The following is a 20,883-nucleotide window of genomic DNA, read 5'->3' on the forward strand; positions in this document are numbered from 1 at the left end:
GGTGAGTGTTAGAAACAACTTGTTGAAAATAACTAGCTATTCAGCCAAGATTGTCCCACCTTCTTAACGATGAAGATCAAAAGAGAATACCTCCTTTTGAGTCCAAAATTTTCACTACAGCTTTTGTCCGGGTGCCAAGAACAGCATTCACAGGGGAGTTCAGAACTACTTCAAAGACTTCATCATCTTCCTCTAATCCATCATAGGTAATTGCTATATTCCACGTCTTGGTTGACATTCCTAACAGAAATAAACATTTTAATTACTCTTTAAGTGCTATTTCAATCAATCAGGGTGTCAAAGACATATATTAATTAACATGTCTGCAGCTAGAATGGAGTAGCTAGTGTATGCTATTGTGCTCCTACCAACTGACCAGACTCCTGCTGTTCTCCCAAATAGCATTAAGTTTGAATTTGTTCCTGGGCAGTGATGATTCAGTTCAAGTGCATACACTGTAATAAAAAAGCTGCTGTAGATGTGGGAAATGACAGCACAATACATAGGTTTAGAATTCCATTGCAATTCTCAATGATTTTTATTTTGAAAGCTTAATTTTAGAGATGAAACAGTTATTTAAAATACCTGCAAATAGATGAAAAATTATATTAGATTCAAGGTCAACCTTTTAAGCAGATTTTATTCTTGGTAACAAAATTTTTACTTGATTCCTTGCCTTTATTGGGTAAATTCAGGCTTGCATTATGGGAATGAGAAAAAAACATTCGACAATAAGGGACTAGGCTGGTTATTACCCGAAAGGCTACAGAATTTGTTGAGGAAAAGTCAGAGGCAGGAGAACAGCAACAGATATCAACATATACATTGCTGTCAAAAAAAATGTCTTGGGAACTGTTTCTGCATCACAAAGTCAGTACTAACGTTCAAATTGACTATCAAAGATATATGTGCAGCATTGTCAAAAAAAACCCTCGACACCCTTACAACACTTCACATAACCCCTATTTCCTTGCTCTCTTCCAGTATGAATCCTCTAGCCAAGAGAAGCTATCAGTACAGACAGACCCATAAACTTGGATAGGGTTCTTCTTCTGCTCCTTTCTATTACGATTTCTTTGCAGTCTAGTGTGCCAATCAGTCCAGTCAATTAGGATAGTTGAGGTTTGCTTCTAAAACTTACCTATTAGCCTTACTAAATAATAAACACTACTAATTAATACATATCAAACATCTTGAATTTAGAACTAAGAAACTGATGCCTTGATTGTAATTATTTGAAAGGTCCTTCCCTAAGGTTGAGCCTAAGCAAAGGACTTCTGAAGAGAGCCACCTAAAAAAGACTGTGTGAGGGAGCTCAGCTGGCTTAACTGAGATGCAGACCAGACAAGGGGAACAGTGTGTATTTCTCCTGTCCACGTTCACAGTTAATTTTCCTGTGGCTTACCGCCATATTCAGAAAGACAACAGCAGTAACTCCAAACTGCCCCATGCATGGAGAATCTGCATGGACCAGCAGAAAAGGAAAATTCTAATAAAGGGCCTTGCACTAAAAATCTCTTTGCAACAATTTCCAGCCGTTTCAGTCCAGAGGCTGGTAGGCTTGACTGTATAGTACCTTAGAGGAAAGAGAGCTGGAACCTGGGCAGCACAGTATGAAGGACTTTTTACACTGGTATCTCAAAGCTTTTTTCCATCTTCTAATTTAAAACAAACAAACAATCTAATGCTAGGTAAGAGATCTCAGAGAATGGATGATTGGTTTCAGAGGTTTCATGTGTGTTCCAGAAACACTGGAAATTAGGGCAGATTTCCACCTTCCCACCCAGATTTTTTTTAATGCTGTCTGCCAAGTGTCCTCCCTTATCCCAGTCTGAAAACTAACCAGGAGTTGCTCATTATACACCTTGACATAAAATTTGGCTTTCTCAGGATAGGCTGTAGTGGCACATTTCCAAAATAATCAGATTTGTGACTCTAACTGAGCTTAAAGCTACAAGTTTTCCTATAGGATAGCCAAGAAAAGCTGGGGTATATGTGAGTTCATCCATGGGATAGAGTGCTGCATAATTTCTGCAGCATGCAATGCCTTTTTTTCAAAATAAAAAGCTTCAGTGCTAAAGTAAAAATCCCCAGACTTTGGCTGGAACTGAGTTATTATATTCCCCATATCTGTTTTTCAAATACAGGTGAAGACTTGGACTAATTTTTACCATCAAATACATACCATTCATTTCAGCCTTTCACGGGTGACATATTTTGTAGCCACTGCAACTTTCTGCCATTGAAATCATGCTGCTGACAGTCTTGGGATAAACTCTGCTGGCATTGCAGGCAACATCCTGGGAGGCCTGTGCAGACCCCATTTTCTAAACTCAAATAAATCCTGGACTATGCCAACAGGATGTGTTCCAAAAAAACTCAGTCTTGTATATGCAAAGGAAGTGATTACAGTAGCAAATGGGTTTTCATTCCCAGATAATCTTTTGATATGGGCAAAACCAATTTTTTCAGATGAAGCTGAATTTCTGAATGGTAAATTGTGAAACTTCCACCTGGACTGCTTTTTCCCTATACCCAGGGAGATACCCAAAGCAAAATAATAATGAATTATGCAGAACAGAGGAAGCTTTTTTCAGCATCCATACGTTTTCATTTTTTTTCTATTGATTCTCCCCCAGCAGAAAAAAAAATCAAGCTCCTTTTGATAATACAGTTACTATCATTTCTTGGTATTTACAGCCTCAGCCAAGGTCTACTGCTGCTATGATTGAAGTGCAAGCAGAGATGAGGTATGACAATTATCAGGTTCTTTTGTACCTTTCTGGCCTTGGATTCCTTACATAACTTAAATTGTACTCAGTTTTGTCTAAATTTGGCCAGCATCCTGGTCAAATCTTTAAAGAATCTCACGGCTCAGCTCAGAGCGAGTTGTCCCCAGCCTAGCTGTGAAGAGATTAGGAGACATCATTTCAGCACTTCTGATATTTTAACTGATGTAAAGGGACTACACACCTTCTCACCCTAAGTAATAAGGATACTAATTCACAAAGGAAACCCACTGCACTTCCAGAAAATGAGCCCAAGTGTTTTTAATCCTATTCAGCTCCTGTAGCTACAAATACATAATCGGTTTTACTCTCCAAAAATGAGAGTTTACACTTTCAAAATCAGTGAATTAATTTTAAAATTATTCAGTGCACTGGTTCATACCTGGATCAAACTGAACAAGCTTGGAGGGAGTCACAGTAAAGTCCTTTCCCAGCATAGCAGATACTTCATTGACCTGAGAAGAAATCAAACAGTAATTGCCATGCTGTGACCTATTTCACTGAACTGCTGCATTCTGCTGTGTGCTGAAGATACTGTGTACCTCTCCATGGAATTTCAAAAATACATGCCAACCCATACATGTTCTTAGGTTGAAAAAAAAAAAGGATAAAGGCCTAAACAATAAACCTTGTGATGTGCTACTTTCATTCTGCTCTTGCTTATGGTTTAAATCTTACAATCAAAAATATTTGCTTATCTTAAAATTTTGCCTCGTCCACTCTCAAATTGCTACTTGACAGCATCAGATAAAACTGCTGTTCACCATGCCTGGGCACCCAGCCATACCTGGCTCCTGGGCAGGCACATCATAGCATCCTGGAAAAGATGTAGCAGCCTGATCGTGTTTGCCCGTTTAGCCCTTTGTGAGGTCTTGGAAGAAGCACTTCCATGCAGAGCTGTCCATCAGCCTCAAAGACTCGTTGGGATAGGCATGAACTCATACATACAAAAGTATGGGAACTCCGGCGAATCCCTGAATTTTCATAGGAGACCAACATAGGACACCAGCTTCCATGCTGCATTCTTGATGCTGGAATCAGTTTCACTGGTCTTTTTAGCCAACTGACAACCAGAGCAGAGTCACTGGAGTCTCTGAAGGATAGGGCAGGATGGCCCCTGATGAAGTTAATAGCAAAATTCCTACTGATTGAGTGGAAGAAAAATCAAAACTGTGTTTCCAGTTAGGGCTATAATCCTGAGAAACTGTGAGGGAAACCTTTAGTATTTTTCTAGCAAGGGGAACTGGTAAAATCCTGGAATTTCCTTTTTATGAGGAAAGGCAAAATTTGTGAAGTTAAGTTGCACAAAACCTGTTTTACAAAATTATAACCTGCAGCTTTCAGTCTAATTTTTCTGACATAAAACAGGCTGTTACTGAAGATATAAGGAGTTTCTTGGGCTATTTCCTAGGCTGAGGGTAGTGGGGGGAGAAATGGGGGAGGCTACCATGGCTGTGGAGTTGAAGCTCCCATAGCTTCTGGACTTCTCCAGCCTAACCAGGGAAATGAGAAGTCCCAAGGCCCTAGGTTGCCCAAAGCCTGCCTTTTAAAGTGGCAAATCCTGGACACCCAGCTTCTGAGCACACTGACAGAGGAAACTGCCTGCTCTGTCGCCAAAGTTCATCAGAACCAAAATACTGCTCCAAAACATTCCAGTTTTTGTTAATCAACATTTCTAACAACCAGAAAGCTTTTTCAACAATCTGTACTAGCAAGGACGTACCAGTAATTGTGGTTTAAATTGCATGGCCTCTGCTGATTACTGAAATACCTTTTGTGCCTGAGGACGAAATTGATGGTCTCAACTATTTATTACTCAGTTACTAGTTAGGAGCTTGGCTTTTAGCTTTACCTTCACTGTGATAAAGGCGGACTCTGCAGAGTGTCCTGCCCTGGTGATTTTCAGAGACACAACTCCCACACTCTCACACACTTCATATTCAGTCTGTTGCATTTCAATCCGAGACCACCGTAGCTCCAGCCTGAGGGAGAGGAGGGAAAGCCCATGTGAAGCAAAGCCAGCCACCTCCCCTGCTGCTCTGAGGTTCAGTGAGGAGCCATTTCTCCCCTTCTCCCCGCTGATTTAGCCAATACACATACTGAGTCTTTGGTTCCAGTCAACACATTTGTGTGATTTGGCTGATTAGAAGGAGCAGGGAGGTGATTATCCAGACCTGGTCTACCCCAAACCAAGCTTTAACATTGTTTCAGAACCAGAGAGGTTCTGCAGCAGCTTTGAGAGGAGCAGAGTTTGTCTATAACACCAAATAGGCCAAGACAAGCTATCGCTGTTTCTTCCTCATTCCCTTTATCCCTGTAGTTTTATTTTACTCTCAGTCCACAGTATTTTCTCTGCCATGTCCTCCTTTCTTCCTGTCTTACTTCATCTGTCCTCTGCCTGTCCCCCTCTAGAGTATAGGGCACACTCCAGGACTTCACCGCCTCTGTGTGAGTGCCCTCCCCACTCCCCTTTAATAGTCTCTGTACTTTGCTCCTCAGCCATAGAAGTGGCTGAGTCCAGGCATCTCATACACTGAATTTTAGAATTTTTTATAAGGGGATGTGACTGAACCTTGGAGGATTGTATGCTGCAGGGTAGCCAGTAAAGAGCTCACCTTTTTAAAAGCTGGTGTAAAAATTAGTGAAAGTCAGAGAGGAATGAATGAGAGCTGAAAGAAGGAAAATGAGCTGTGCTACTTACAAAACAAATCAAACTTTTCTAAAATGAACTTCTAGACATTTTTGGTTTGACTAGCTCTAACACCAGCGGAAGTTCTTTCCTGCCCTCCTATATCCTCTGATACTCATGGTGGGGGCAACCCATTTAGAAACTTATTTGCTTTCTTTTTGCTAAAGAGGATGCATGTGTCAGATGTAGACCAGCAGCATTCATATAAAAGCTGTGATTCAATTTTAATAGCACCAACACGCAAATCAAACTTGTATTTTGAACGTGTGACCATTAGGTGATAAACTGTTTGGGTTTTGGTTTTTTTTTTAAAAAAAATCCAAAACAAAACACAAACTCCAATACTACTTTTTCCCTAAAAGCCAAATTCCCCTTCATTCAGAGGTCCAGTGCAGCTAACAGATAAATTCTGCTTCTCTGAAACGTCTACTTTCCATACAAACAGTGGCTTCTCTTTGCTCACTTCGTAAAGCTATGATGTTACGCATTGCTATTTATATACAAGAACCCACACCTTCCCACAAGGAGTGGCAGCGTTTTGATGGTGTTTTTAATACCAGGCCACATGTAAGCCAGCACAGCGCAGCTGGGAAGTGCTCAGGCTGGCTTGGATGTGTTCGATGTGTTTGTGGATGGGGACATCTTTTGGCACAGCCCGGAACTGCCGAAACACTGCCTGCTGCCTCCAGCTCTGCTGGCTCCCCATCTCCCCAGCGTGCAGGGAAGTCCTCTGCAGAGGAGCCTGGCCCCTGGAACCACCTCTCTGCTCATTTTAGCTTGCCATGAGTCCTGGTTTGTCAGTATTATTGAGGTTATTTTTCTCAGTTACTTGTGGTTAAATAAGTCAATCGAATGTTCAGCCCTATTTTCAGGAATACAGAGAAACGTTGCCTCTGCTGTAGAGCTACTCCCACTTTTGGCCTTTGTTGTCAAAGCACAGTTCAGATGATACCCCAGTCTCTAATCTTTGTACATTAGTCTTATCATACGTCACAAGGAAATTTTATTAATATGCCTAATATAAATTTTGGCAGTGGATGACAAAGAAGATGCTGTGTGTCCTCTGCCTTATTTCAGCGCTTTTTTGCAGAAGTATGTCTCTCATACCTTTTACTGTTTAAGAGCATCCCCACCATTGTGATCTCAAGCTTGTGAAAAAAAGCGTTGCTATCAGCACAGGGCAAGAGTGACCTCCAGCTGCAGGACCATGTATATGAAGCAACAGTCCGATCCCTCAGCACCCAGTATCTCAGATCTCCAAATGCCCAACTGCCAATTACAGTACACTTCACCATGTTTTTCTGTGAGGCCCTGATGCCCTTTGAGAACTGTCTAACCTGGAGCTAGTCTAACCTGGATCTAGCCCTTTGTATTTTTCCCCCCTGAAGGGAAGAAACCTTCTCTACTCTTCAGCAAAAGAATTGGTGGTTTCGTGTTCACATCTATGCGGCTTCAAGCCCAGCACAAGTTCCTTCACCCTAGTGGGCCGCACACACAGTGCACACCACTGAGGGTCAGAGCTACCTTTGGGGCACTGCAGAGTTTCCACTGGCATCTGTGACTTGAAACTCCAAACTGTCTGAATTTACTTCACAAGATGGATTGATGACATAAAGTATGATTTTGCTGTTTAAATCCTTTTGGCTAAAACCTTCCTGAATAAATCCACCTGGGAAAAAAAAAAGAAACATTCAGGTGAATCCGAAGCCTGTTAATAAGAACTATGTAGCTCATATAGACTGTTTTCAACTTTTCTTTTTGTTGAACACTTAGAAAATTTGAACTTACAGAACCTGGTCTTACAGCTAAACACAACATCCCAGCTTATTATAAGCCCCAGCCAATTTCTTCCCATGTGACCTGTTTATCAAATGGCCAAGTTCAATATTCATCTTTTTTTCCTGAGAAAAACAAAAAATAGTTTCTCAATGGCAGCCATTAACAATCATCTCAAACTCTTTGAGAATTGATGATGAACATAATACTCAGGTTTTAGTGTAAAATCTTTCTTGCTACATTCAGACCTTGCCCAAATTTGCTAAGAAATTTTTATTTCCTCTGTCAAGCAGACATTAACAGGGTAGGTTCTGGAATCTGGCCTAGTATTTCCCAAAACACAGATTATAGAAAATATCACCTGTTGTTATGTTTTCCAGGTAGCCATAACGAGGACCTCGTAAAATCTTAAAAACTATTTTGTCATCTTTTGTATTGGGGTCAGATGCCTTCAGGGACCTGGCAGTAATATAGATTCCATAATTGCCATTCTTCAGCAGTTCCACATCAGAAAAGCAATGGAGATGAATAATTTTTGGTGCCATTTTGTCCAAATGATCCACCTAAATCAAAGTTAGACAAATGTATATTCATTTTACAGTATCAGGATATTCTCTGCCCTACTTTTGCTAAATGCACTGTAGCCAGCTCAGGGTGGCAATAGCCACTTCAACTTTCAGTCTGCTCCAGAAGTCTGATTTCCACTTAAATACTACTTCCTATGGAAGATTTCCAGGCCCAGATTGCCCAGTCGCTTGACACATGCAGCAGGATACTGCACACACTGGGGAGGGCAACACAAATTCTGTTTACGTCTGACCTGATGTACAACATCCCCCACAGTCCTCCTTTTTAATGTAATTTTCTTCATAGCAAATTAAAATGCCAGCCAAGGTTTCTCACCACTGTTTTACGATAACAAGCATGGAAACCTAAGGATTATGATAATCACAGTCATAGACCTGGCCAATAGATCTCCTCAAATCTCTGCCACCTTTCACAACTTCTCATTAATCTTCTAGCACACCACAACAGTTTTTGCTGTTTCTATATCTCATCTTCTGCTGAAATGGCACCCCTTGCTCACCATATAACTTCAACTTTGTCATTAGGAAAAGTTAGGAGCCTCTTCGTTAGTATCAGTGTTTTGAAACATACAGGATTTTGACATACAGCACAACCAGACCTGCTTCGCATACTGAAACATGCCAGATAGATACATAAAAGAAATAGCAAAGGCATCTGAGTTTGAGACACAATGGGAAGAACTTGAAAATGAGGGAAATGGGAAGTGAACAGAAAGATCCTAATAAAGGAAGAATCAGAGCAGGCACCTTACAAAGACTCCCAGAAGAAAGAACTGTCCCGCTGTGGGATCAAAGTGGCTGTAATTCAAGATTCCCGCGACATGAAGATCAACAGCCATCCTAGTATCCTTCACATGGAAATCAGTGGGTCAGGTACCAAGTGGGAAAGCAGAGCAGGAGGAAGTTCATAAGTTCATACCTCCCTATAGCTGGGCTCAACTTTAGGGTTGAGATTTCTATGGAAAACATTTTAGCAAGTATAAGTATGTAAGTATATACTTGCTTGTAATTATATAAGCAGGATATCTTTCTTCTCTTAAATAGAGTCTTTCTCTCTGCCTTCTATAAAATTCTTTGCCCATGTAATGCATTGTGGCAAGTAGTTAATTCTCCAGGCTGATTATTCACAGAAAACAGAAAGCTGAGAAATACCTCAGTTAAATCACAGACTGCAGCAAGTACCAGTTCTCATCAAAATTACTACATTGTCCACCTTATCATGCTGTGTATCTCTTTCAAGTAGGCCTGTGGTCACACTTGCCTGAATGCTGAATGCCACCGGCTCACTCTGCACCCTCCCATTCATGATGAAGCCTTGATTAGTCCCATCTGTTGCAACAAATGTAAATCTGTCAATCTGGGAATCCCCACCTCGGTGCTTGTATGCAACATCCCTGTTGTCCACATCTTGCTGCGTGAAATTGTACTGTAGTAGCACAGCCCCTCGATAATAGAGATGACCGTACTGGGGGAGCTGAGCCAAGAGGAAGGTAAGGTTTTCTTTGGCAGTGTCTGGGTCTGAAAGCTGCAGGACATCAGGAGAAAGGAGAGCCATAGCACCTTCCACTAATCTTAACCCCATGTTTCTAGATAGTGTTGGCAAAGCTTGGTCAGCTGGCTCCAAGGAGATCATGAGTGTCCCATGCTTAGTCCTCAGTCCATTGCTGATGATGAATCTGGCAAAGAGAGGCAAGGTAGTCTTCAGCATGTGTTCTTGATTCACCATGTACTGAAATGAAATGATAATACACACCTTTACTACAGAACTTGCCTGCATTGATACTGCAAAAGTAGTAGAGCTGGTTTGAGCTCAAACCCAGACTGTGGGTGGGGTGGATGTGTAACTTAAAAACATGAATGCAGATGTCCAGGTATATGGCAAAGTTACAGTATATCTGCAGGAATCTAAGTAGATGCCAGAGGAATGGCTTTGAGGATGTACACATCAGTCTCGGCAGTCATAACAGAGCTAATCTTATCTTCTACCTCAGCTACAGATGGAGATCTAAAATGATGGGCTGGCTGGGGGGCTTATTGAAGCCATTTGTACACATACTTAAGTATATCTTCACTCAGTTACCTGGCAGTGGCAACTGCCAGTGGAAGTGCTGGCTTTGTCTACAACTTCCCGAAAGAGTTGTGTAAAGTGCATGGCCTGCCTGCACAATGAGTTTTTTTCTGTTCACTGTTACAAGGGTTTTGTAGCCAATAGCCCCAAAACTATCTAAAAGAGCAAGCTGGAAACAGACCCATCCTCATCTCACTTTACAGGTTTGTTTAGGCACAAACTCTATCTGTAAATTTCTGTATATTCAGAGGAACTGATTTATGTTTCTTTACAAAACTCAAGTAAGGTGTCATTAAAATGCTAAGGTTCTGTGGGAGATATTGGGCAGAACTATACAGGTTGCTAGGGTAATTTTAAAACTGTAGATGTCCATACCATGTATTTATCAAAGGGTCAGATCTGCAAAATTCTTATTCCTTGCTAGGAATTTCTATTAATAGCAGCATAGTTTCTTGGAGTTCTCTTTCAAGCAGTAATATTTCTTTAGATAGACTAAAGATTTGATAACGCTCTGCAGTTAATTTTCCTTTCCTAAACAAGAGAAAGGTGCCCAAGGCTGGAGAGAAAATCTGTTGGAAGCCTACCAGCTGGATATGGGCTTTTGCCATACACATGACAGCATGTTCTGCAGAAATTTATTATCAAATTTGGTTGTGGATAAAAATAAAGAGAAAACCAATCTTTTAACATTCAAAATTCTTCCTAGCTTTCATTGTCAAGATTATTACTTAAGTATTCTTTCTGAAAGCAATTACATTGCACATTGTCATGCCGATAACAAAAACTTTTAAGTGTATATGAAAATAAAAATTGCTTTGAAAATGTCTCACAATCCTTCATGGCCCATCACCATATAATATGTAGGAGTTACCTCTCTTTCTACAGAAGTTTCTGTGGTTATGCTGCATAGTTCGTGCAAAAGCATCTTGGAGAGTAGTCTCCACCCAGGTTTGTTCTGCGTGAGCCAGAACAGAGCCTGCTTTGCAAAGAAATTTGTTTGTGGCAGACTATTCATGTTCCCTGACTTTCCTTTTTCTCCCACCCTCCAGCGTCCAGTGCTTTGAATGCACATACAGTTACTCTTATGCGGTTGATCTTGTATGGGACAGTACCAGACAGTGTGAGGGCCAGCCTAGCTGGCTGCTTTCCACTTAGCATGCTTCTACCATACATAAGTGAAATGGGGACTGGTTGACATTTAGATTATCTGCCTCCTCTTGCTCTCTTGACTGCAGACCTCAAAGAAATATTTAAATAATTACTGGGTCAGAACCTGCCCTATTTTTTCGTGCCTTCAACGTAAGTGACCTTCGGTAGGTCATGTGTCACACAGACTATCTGTCTAAAACTCCTCGCTGCCTTCGCCAATGCTGGATGATTAGGGCGTGATCAACTGGTAAGCTGGCAGGGTGCCATGAAACAGATGGGAATGAGCATAGGCAGACCAGGGACTATATAGCAGTTAGAAATATGTTTAGTGAGGATGGTATTCCCAGCTGGGAACCTAGAGACATCTGTCTGCACTGACCTAATGTTATTGTGCCAATGCTAAAAGGGTTGTGCTATTTGTAATCTGGCTGAAATCAAATACAGAACTAGAATAATTATGATAAATACTATGCTAAGGGGAAAAAAAGAAGGCAAAACACCTTCAGTCAAGACCTTAATCATGTCTAGAAGATTGCAGCAGAAATGAGTTTCCTCTGGTTCTTTTGATGACTGTAAAATCACTTGGATGATGTCTCAAGCAATATTTAAGTGGAAGACTTAGATAATTCAGTTATGAAACTGAAGATTTGTCCAGTCTTCTACAGAATACCAGATAGGAGCAGACTTCCTGGCTATATACATCAGACTGAAATTTATAATGCAAGTGTCATATGCCACTTGATTTCACAAGTGATGAAGCTGCCTGTGTCAAATGTCCTTTTTTCTGCACTTTGGGAGACTTTGGTTTATTTCTGGTTTATGGCTGCTTCATCTTTTACTTAGAAATCAACAGCAGACAATATTCTCCTCAGTCTCATGAAATTTAGGGGACAACTCTCAGGCACAGTTAGGAGGACACGTTGCATGGTTTGATCTCACCATTACCAACATTTCATGCTTTCTGCAGTTTGACGGCAACAGAGTTGGCTGTAGGACTTAGCATCTGTCATGGCATTTAAAAGATAAAAATGGAATCATAAATAGTGCCAGCTCATTACAAAATCTAGCCAGCGTGTCAGAATGGACGACATTAGCATGTGCTTTTAGTATCCTGCTGCCAGCATCTGATGTCAGGTTGCTAATCGCTTGAAGTCATCTGTCCAAACAAGCACTGCCAAATCTTTCTTCCAGGCCAGCAGCACCAAACAATACAGGCAAATTTATGTCTGAAGGAAGTACTTCAGTGGAAAGTAAAAATCTGATCAGTTAATTCCCCCCCACCTCCAATAATTACCCATATAATTAATGTAACCATTCCTTGTTTAAATAATAATATTCTGCCACAGCATTTATATGTCTACACAAAGCCAAATTATATTCCAAATGATAACATCAAGGAACATCAATTATTGTGATTAAAATAGTTATTGAATATCAATATTTATTAAAACGTCATAACCTTACTTTTATAAGGCTGACCTTCTAGTTTGGTTCTTAGCTGTTAGCCTAAAGAGAAGACATTGGCTTTATCCACATGCACCATTTCCCTAGAATTGTTTAGTCTGCTTTCATTAGTGTGGTGCAGAAGTCATACTGATGCAAGCCACTCCTACACAGCCCAGCCTAGGGTTGGCATGACTACAACCTTACTTGTCTAAGCTAATTCTAGTTTTGGTCATAGTGTTGCTCAGTCAAGAAACATAAAGTCAGAGGACATTTGTTCACTTTTTCTGTTATGACTGAAAATGGATCAGACAAATCTCCTAACTAGAATTTCCACCATATTGAATTTAGTGGAAGGGATATTTAAAAATGTTTCAGTTGAGGAAAATCCCAAAATTACTTTTGGCTTATCTCTAGATAATGTCACCTGAACTGCCCCATTGTCACAGGGAGGTTTATTTGATGTGTCCATGACCCACTTGCTGGACTTCCCTGAAAAAAACTCTCAAACTGGATGACATAATGTGTCCTTGAATCTTCATCCTGCATCACAGAAAATGCCATTCAGATCAGGGATCTATTCATAAAAGAGTGTAAAAAGGGGTCTTTTCTGAACTGCAACTTTTAGGAGCGAAATCCTTCATTTTTCTTAGTCACAATGAAAAAAAAATAAAACCTTTATTTGCATTTTCCACACAGTCCACTTTCTGTCAAAAGCTGTTTTCAGAGGAAACTGCCAATTCTAGCAAGAAGTTACCATTCTTCCTTTAGAAATACTGTCCTTATTTTTGAGCTTCTCTCCCCCCCCGAATTTGCTGTCTTTTACAAAACTGTCCCCAGGAGTTTGATGAACAATACATCTACTCTGTCTTTACCTGATGATAACTCATTACATCATTCCACTTTATAGCCAAAGGAGGTTCATTTAAGAACAAAATAAGGAAATAATCACTTTAGGAGTGCACCTAGTCTAAGAACCAGGTGAAAGGCACCTTAGATATTGCTAGGCTGCTGAACTGGGCCTATAGGTAAACCGGTTTACCCCAAAAATCCAATTATCTACACAGATTGCTGAGCTGGTGTTGGAATATCAAAGTGGACTGGTTTTCGGCATGTTCAGGAACAACTTATGGATTCAGAAAGCCTGGAACTGAATGAATGTGATAAATAAGAATAGACCAGAAAGTAGTTATCTAATAGCTGGATGGACCAGTTTTACCACATCCAGTTGTAGCAAGAAACCAAAGGAAAATTCCATAAAGTATGTTCTTAGTCCTTCTCCACCACTTAAATCTTAAAAGCTATTGATGTTTGGGTGCTATAATAATATTGAAGCTAGTATCATTGAGTGAATGTGGCTCTGGCTACAGTTTCAGCATCAGTTAGAAAATGCATTTATTACAAAAGCAGTCACAACTATGTGTATTATGTTAGAAATATCTTTCCTATTTAAATATCAAGAATTCCCACAGAGTCTCCGCCTCTTCCTAATTATTTGTGTGGAGATTTTTTTGTTGGTTTGTGTTATGGTTTTTTTTTAAACACCCAAGAAATCCAAGGAGAAAAGTCTAGGGGCAGGGTGCTATGCCTCACCTGAATGAATCTTCAGGAACAGCTGCCTTTGTGTTGTGAACATAGCAGACTATCTGTCTTGCTACATCCATTTGACTGAAGCTCGTAATGGGGATGCCAGGATAGCCGACATACTCTATTTGTCCGTACTGGGGTGGGGAGGTTATGACATAAAGTAGCTCCTCTGGCTTGTCAGTACCATCCAGTGCAAGAAGGACATCAGTTTTAATGTACGCCCAGTCCCCTTTTGGCACTCTAAGGGGTTTTATAAAAACAGCAATGTCTCCTGCAGGATAGACAAACAACACTCAAACAGTCATACTGAATTGTAAGTTGATCTCATCTGCATTGTTTAGCCACGTGCAAGCCATCACTAGTAGAAAAATCATAGCGCTGTAGGATTATACGGAAATTCAGGCTGGAAGGGACTTCAGGATGTCTGTAGTCCAGCCTTCTGCTCAAAGCAGGTCAGCCATGAGATCAGCCACAACTAGATTGCTCAGGGCTTTATCCCATTGGGGCTTGAAAACTGCCAAGGATGGAGACAGTGCAACCTCTCTGAACCCTTGTTCCAATCTTAGCAGTGTCAGGTTAACTTGAACTAATTTAGGTTTCTAACAGGGATGCAACGAAGGAAGAGAGACCATAAGACTAAAGCATAAACTTGAGAGACAGGGCTGTTCTTGAACAGTGTTTGGCCAACCTTTTTACATTCTTGCCATTTTCCTCTGTTTTGATTTATTCAGACATAAAGCTAGTTTCAGAATGCTATTTTCAGCTCTGTTTGAAAAGTAGCTGGGAGCCCTTGGGGCAAGGTATAACACATCGCCTTAGGCAGAGCCTTTTCAAATCCCAGGACCAAGTGCTCACCAGGAGGAATATCAGGGCTCTGTCCAGCAGTGAAATCCTAGCAGGCAGACTTTCGGGATCTGCCAGAAGACTTGCCAAGGGCCTATATAGTACTCAGGGAAGGATCAGGACATGTACTCAGATCAACTTTGTTTCAGAAACAGGCACTGTAAAACATCAAGTTTGGCAGATTTTTACCCTTTTCCATATCCTTGATATTTATGTAGAATTCCACAGCTGGGGATCTATTGTACCCATCCCACAGAAAAAATGTGAAGCTGTCTTTGTTCTTGGACCCTATAGCTCCTGTATGGACATATCTCACAAGGTTCATATCCAGTTCTTCCTGAGTGCACTTCATTCCAGTTTGGAGAGTCATCCAGCCTTGGCCTACCTAGAAAGAATAAATGTCCTTCATTAAACAGAGTCTCCCATGCATCCTCCACAATTAATTGTGTTTCTTTGCTATTATTCAGACTGTTGGTGGCAGCTACCTGGTTTCTCTTCTAAGCTATAGACTCTTTCCTCACAGTATGTTTTGAAGGGCAGTAAATAGCTGGAGTTGTTCCCAAGCAGCTATAAGACTGGATAAGATAGAGTGATCTTTAATAAAATGGAGTAAATAAGTTTTGACACTTTTATTCCAGGAAATACACTTCTGCACACTTCTCAATGAGACACCACCAAGATGAAAATGAGATGGTTCCTGACCCAGCTTATGTTTTCTGTTTCTCGATTTCACAAAGCTGCTCTTGGTTCTATCTGAAACCATACCTAAAGGGATATCAGAAAAGAACCTATGGGGAACTTAAGGAATCACAGAAATTTAGATCCCCAGAGGCCCTCTGATGGAAAAATGTGAATTGTCCCATAAGATTTCCTGCTTTTCTGAAGATAGCATAGTATCCTATGTTGGACTGATCTGTGTATTTGACATTTAGCCTGCAGTAACAGTGTCACTAGCTTTGGAGCAAAGGTTATCAAGGGCAGAGAAATCAAATACATGAATGTACCCTATATGCTCAAGCTGCCAGACTCCAGCTAGTAGCTGTCTGTCACCCCAGTGTGTGGTACCCCTTTAATTCACAAGTCTCACATGATCCACAGATTTTTGCAGGGATCCAGCATCAATATACTTTCCAGGCTCACAGCTTTTAGAAACTAATTTTTGTTCTATTATATATGCATGAAATTAAAAAGAGGCATTTTTTCTATCTTTGTTCATGTGGGTTATTTTTGGTCAATAGATGGTCATCTTTCCTTCCATTTCTAATCTTATTTTCTGCCTTTCCTCTTGCTATACCCTTTCCACCTTCTTCCTTTTTTTCTTTCCTTCCCCACATACTTTTCTTCTAAATGGTGGTTTATTACTCACTCTTTCACACACATCTCCCTCCATTCTTTCTAAGCCCTGAAGTAAGTGAAGTAATGGCTTACTTGTTACTTTATTTTGATCAAGGACATTTCTCCGAACCCCTCCCAGCTTTGGCACTTGCTTTTCCCACTCTGTGGGCTGATTGTCCCAGCATCTCTCTCCATTATCATCTCAGATGATATTCCATGCATTCCATCCTCCCCCTCCTCCTGTTGAGGATCTGGCCTTCAGTGTCAAAGCCTCTGGGACAGCACCATTGTTTGGTTCAAAGAGTCTTTCAACAAACAAACTGGCCACAGCCGTCTACTTGAAAACATGACAGACATTTGGCAGAAAAGGAAGATGAACTTCATTCTACCCTAAAAAAGGAGAGTTCTTTGCATGCCTGCTTTTTGTTGAAGTACAAAAACTAACCTTGAGCTGAAGCTGACCATTTTCTGGAATTCTTTCAAATAAGTAGTAAATTCTCTCCCTGGGGGTATCTTTATCTTCTGCTGACAGAACAGCGCTAGAAATTATTCGAGTTTCACCCATGTTCACCTCTATATCATCCTTCCTGCAAAAATTAAAAGTCATGTATTGATGCAATAAAAGAAAAGTAATCTTTCCAACACGTAATTTCTCTGCCAGGAATATGATTACTCAGATGCTGACAGAAATGACAACTGCAGAAAGAATGAAAGGAAGGTGCCTATTTGAATTCAAAACAGAAAAAAAAAACAATCAGGGGAGACAAGCTTCTCCTTACAATGGTGAAAAAAAAGCCAAAGCAGATGCCTACCACAACCTGGGATTTGCCACATCTATTTTCTTCCCTGGACCCTACTCTGCGTACCTTCATACAATTTATAAGAAGACAACAATACTAACTGTAGACCATAGCAGCACTGTTTCTAATGAACTGATTGTTCATTAGAGAAAACACTGTCTTTCAAATAACTGGTCTGTCACTGCTTGCCTTCATCTTTAAAAGACACTACAAAGACCTAACTGGCTGCTTCTTTATACTCCCAGTTGCAGAATTTTCCTGGGTTCTTGATTCAGCAAAGTAGGCTAAGGACACCTGTTACTTGGCAGAAGTGGCCATCATTAGACACAAATAAATTTTCAGGCAGCTCTGGGGAATAAAAATCCCACATAGTTTGAAATTCATGCAGAGACTTGCTCCAGGATGATTGTCAGATTGTGTCTCCTCTGTTTCCATTCTCAGCTAGTAATCATCCTCCAGTTTGCCTCTGCATACCCTGCTTTATCCACTTGCAGTTAGCTCTCTTACATGTTCACAATGTAGCACTCAAACAGTATTATTAAACTACACAAAAGATTCAAGGAGGTTGGAGGGGATTCAGCATATTCCATCACCGCAGGAATGGGACCTGTTCAAGCTAATCTGCCATGGGGCCATGGAGCAGGTTGGAAAAGGGCAGACTCCTTAGGCAGCTAAGTTCTGGCTGGACACAACTAAGCATGTGCAAGCCATGCCATTTCAAAGGCCAAATACAGATAGATTTTTACGAGAATTGCTAAAGACATATTCTTCATATAACAGCCCTTTCCTTTGCCAAGCTGGAAGTGCCTGCTCCAAGGCAGAGTGACAACAGAGATTTCCAAAGAAGAAGTTGTCACAATTATTCAGTGATTTTGGAGAATACATCTATTATTCTCAGAAAGAGCGAAGAGTTTTTTCCTTAAGTTTCATAATCAAACTGATACGGATATGAGGCATAGTAATTTCGTGTTTGCCAATGAGAGGCAAAGAAAAAGGAGTCATATGACAAAGTATATCAAGTCATACTAATGACAGTTCAAGCAACCTTAATGGTTTGCTCATACCAGCAATAAACCTGCTGGTACTATGCAAACAGAAAGACCAGGTTTCTGACCCAAAGACTGCATGAGCCAGAAAGAGAAGATTCAAGCAAAAAAAAAAAAGTGAAGATAAACATGTTTAGCTACACCCTGAATGCTGTCTAATCCCAAATCATTTTTCTGCCTAGCAGTTAGTTGGCTAAGCCCTTCTAGCACCCACATGTCTCATCTTGAGAAGAAGTGTTCAACGGGAATGTGTGAGGGTGTCACATTCCCCAAGGGCACTCCTTGCTACAGGACACAATCCAAGAGGTGACAGACTGAAGTTTTGGCAATCACTGTGAATAAGAGCCACTGTTTGCCAGCCAAAAACATCCCATCCTGGATTCTTCAGTCTGTTGACCACAGCTAATGGAGATGAGAGCTGAAAGTCCCTGGGGTGGAAAGGTGTCCCTAGATCAAAAGGTGAGAAAAAGTTTACAGGTATTGTCAGATGTTCACCTGTGAAACACTGCAGTTGGCATAAGGGAGCTCCTACCCAACAGCAAATATGTGGTGACTGAGTGTGGCAGCTAAACCACTTCAATGCCAAACTGAACATATTTCCTTAAAGTACTATTTAACCCTGGCAGCATACTGTATCTTAGTGGAAGAGTAACAGGCAAGAAGCAGTAACTTCTTATAATGAAACAGCTATTTTGAAAGTAGATGGCTCACTATGTGCTACTGTTCACCACAGGAATGGCCAGGAATGGCAGCAACAGTTTCTGGATCCAGCTGGGCAAAGCTAAAAACACTTGACTTCTTGCACTCCATCACCTTCCTTCAGAGATAAAGGGTGGAAAATGACATATCAGTCTTTACCATGTGAAGAACAAATAAGCAATTACCAATAATTATCATTACATTATATGAATATGGTATATGAATAGGGTATACCCTATATTCTAATTGGAAATGGACTTTCTTGTTAGCATTATGTGGTCAATAACCTTTCAACTATAAAACTAACATTTGTTAATGCTGGAAGCTCTACATGGTAAACACAATATTCAGAATTCTCTGCAATGGGAAATGTAGGTCTGATCTGAAGTAGGCCAGATATCCTGAGGGACCAGAAATTCCCACTTTAGTGGCAGCCTGCTTAACAGGCTGTGAGTCATTTCTGAAACGCAATTGTTAGAGATTTGGACCTATACAGCCAAAGCCTTCGGGCCCCCTGCTCCCCATCTGCCTGCCTAGGGCTGGAAAGCAGCCAGGATGACAGAGGCCCTGATGCTCTGTGGCAGGTCGTCAGCTAAAAAATGGGGATCCCAGGGGACGAGCTCCTTCCTAAAATGTCCAGGAGGTTCAGTGCTCTCACAGCCAGCTGCCTATCTGCAAATGGTCTGCCTGGCAATTTCTGACTACGTTGAATTTGTTTATGACTTGTAGTTTTGAACAGCAAGGAAAGTTAGTGTGTACCTTTTCTTAAGTTGAATTATGGCTGAGCAATAGAGTTTTACAGTAGAAAAGAAGAGAATTATTAAGCTGAAAGGCTTTCCCTTAGGAGGGAAAGAGGCATCAACTTTTTGGATTCTCTCATGCCAAAATCCAGAGCCGCTTTCAGAGCATGGTTTTAGACAGGAGGTTGCCCCAGGAAAGTGGAAAGCGAAGTAACTGCCATCACTACCATGACGGTCAGTTGCCAGAAGACATGTGCAAAGATCAGGGCTCTCTGGCAAACATCCTGAAGTTGTGAAAGACAAAACAAGCATTTTCCCCCACGTTTTTTCTCTATTGTTTTAATACTGATCAACCTTGTAAAGTATGTGCTTCTTTCACTAAAAATGTTTTTGTTAAACAAGCTGATAGACCCGCATGGAAACATCTGTATTGACATTAGTCTGTGACTAGTTTTGGCATCCTTTCCCCATCAGTTACCAATTTGCTGTTTTGATCACTTTTGGATCATTTTGTCTGAACTCATCCCTCTGTCAGAGACAGGAACATGTGGCTTACTTGCTTAGCACTGGTTTCTCATCATTAACTGGAATGACCTCTACTGAAATGGTTCTGAGGACTTTATGTTTCCCATCTGAGAGCTGGATTTTAAAGCTGTCAGTGAGGTTTTCTGAATTGTCATGCATGTACATCAGCTTCATTCCTATTCAGAGGGTGGGAGGAAGAAAAAGGAGAGAGGGAGAGAGAGAGAGAAATGGAAAGAACAAATAAATCTGACTCCTGCAATATCTCTCACATCATTTCATTCTGCTTCCATCACCCTTCTTACATCACCCCTCCCCATATGCCCTGGTCACAGCAAGATTGTTTCAGCTACCAGAAGATAAGCTTGGTGAGCCACTGCTATTTGTAAATCTGACAACATACTATTGACTCAAAGACACCAGCCTGACCTGAGTAAGGAGTGACTCCCTTCACAAAAAGGTCTCTGCCAGCCTGAAAAAGACATATGTCTTCTCCTCTCCTCATTCCAATGAATTTTAACAGAGACCATAGAAAGGATGAGACTGCCAGGCACCACTTTTCTGCCCCTTAAATAATCCTCTAGGAGCTTTAAACAAGCCTTGGGGAGGACAGCTGGCCTTGCGGCTATGACCATGGGAAGTCAGAAGACCTAGGCTGGAGGTGGCGCAGTCACCGTTGTGGACAGGAAAAGAGAAAAGCCAGGCAATTGGAAGAGATTCAAAAACAAGACTTGGAAAGGTTGAGGAATTTGGGGTAGGGACATGATATTTCTGGAGGTTCATACCAGGCAGAGAGAAGAAAAATCTCTG

The 20,883-nt window shown here is 40.9% G+C and overlaps 1 protein-coding gene across 7 annotated transcripts in view; it reads right to left on the bottom strand.

Moving 5' to 3' along the window:
- The window catches only part of FREM1 (FRAS1 related extracellular matrix 1), a 75,110-nt gene that overhangs the window by 15,517 nt on the left and 38,710 nt on the right, over nt 1-20,883 (bottom strand). For 4 of the 7 annotated variants that reach the window (XR_010370531.1, XM_009507440.2, XM_064438039.1 and 1 more), the window contains 10 exons: nt 20,108-20,252; nt 16,712-16,853; nt 15,121-15,316; nt 14,095-14,359; nt 9,103-9,517; nt 7,616-7,817; nt 7,003-7,147; nt 4,642-4,771; nt 3,172-3,244; nt 91-240 (listed from right to left, as the gene is read on the bottom strand). Coding sequence is in view for 6 of the 7 variants with exons in the window: in XM_009507440.2 (XP_009505735.2) it covers nt 91-240; nt 3,172-3,244; nt 4,642-4,771; nt 7,003-7,147; nt 7,616-7,817; nt 9,103-9,517; nt 14,095-14,359; nt 15,121-15,316; nt 16,712-16,853; nt 20,108-20,252 (1,863 nt within the window). In the remaining variant the exon portion in view is untranslated. Of the gene's footprint in view, nt 1-90; nt 241-3,171; nt 3,245-4,641; nt 4,772-7,002; nt 7,148-7,615; nt 7,818-9,102; nt 9,571-14,094; nt 14,360-15,120; nt 15,317-16,711; nt 16,854-20,107; nt 20,253-20,883 lie in introns of those variants that run through there. The other 3 variants (XM_064438043.1, XM_064438041.1, XM_064438042.1) reach the window with 3 other exon arrangements.

Source organism: Phalacrocorax carbo, chromosome Z (genome assembly GCF_963921805.1).
Source record: "Phalacrocorax carbo chromosome Z, bPhaCar2.1, whole genome shotgun sequence".
Lineage (NCBI taxonomy): Eukaryota > Metazoa > Chordata > Aves > Suliformes > Phalacrocoracidae > Phalacrocorax > Phalacrocorax carbo.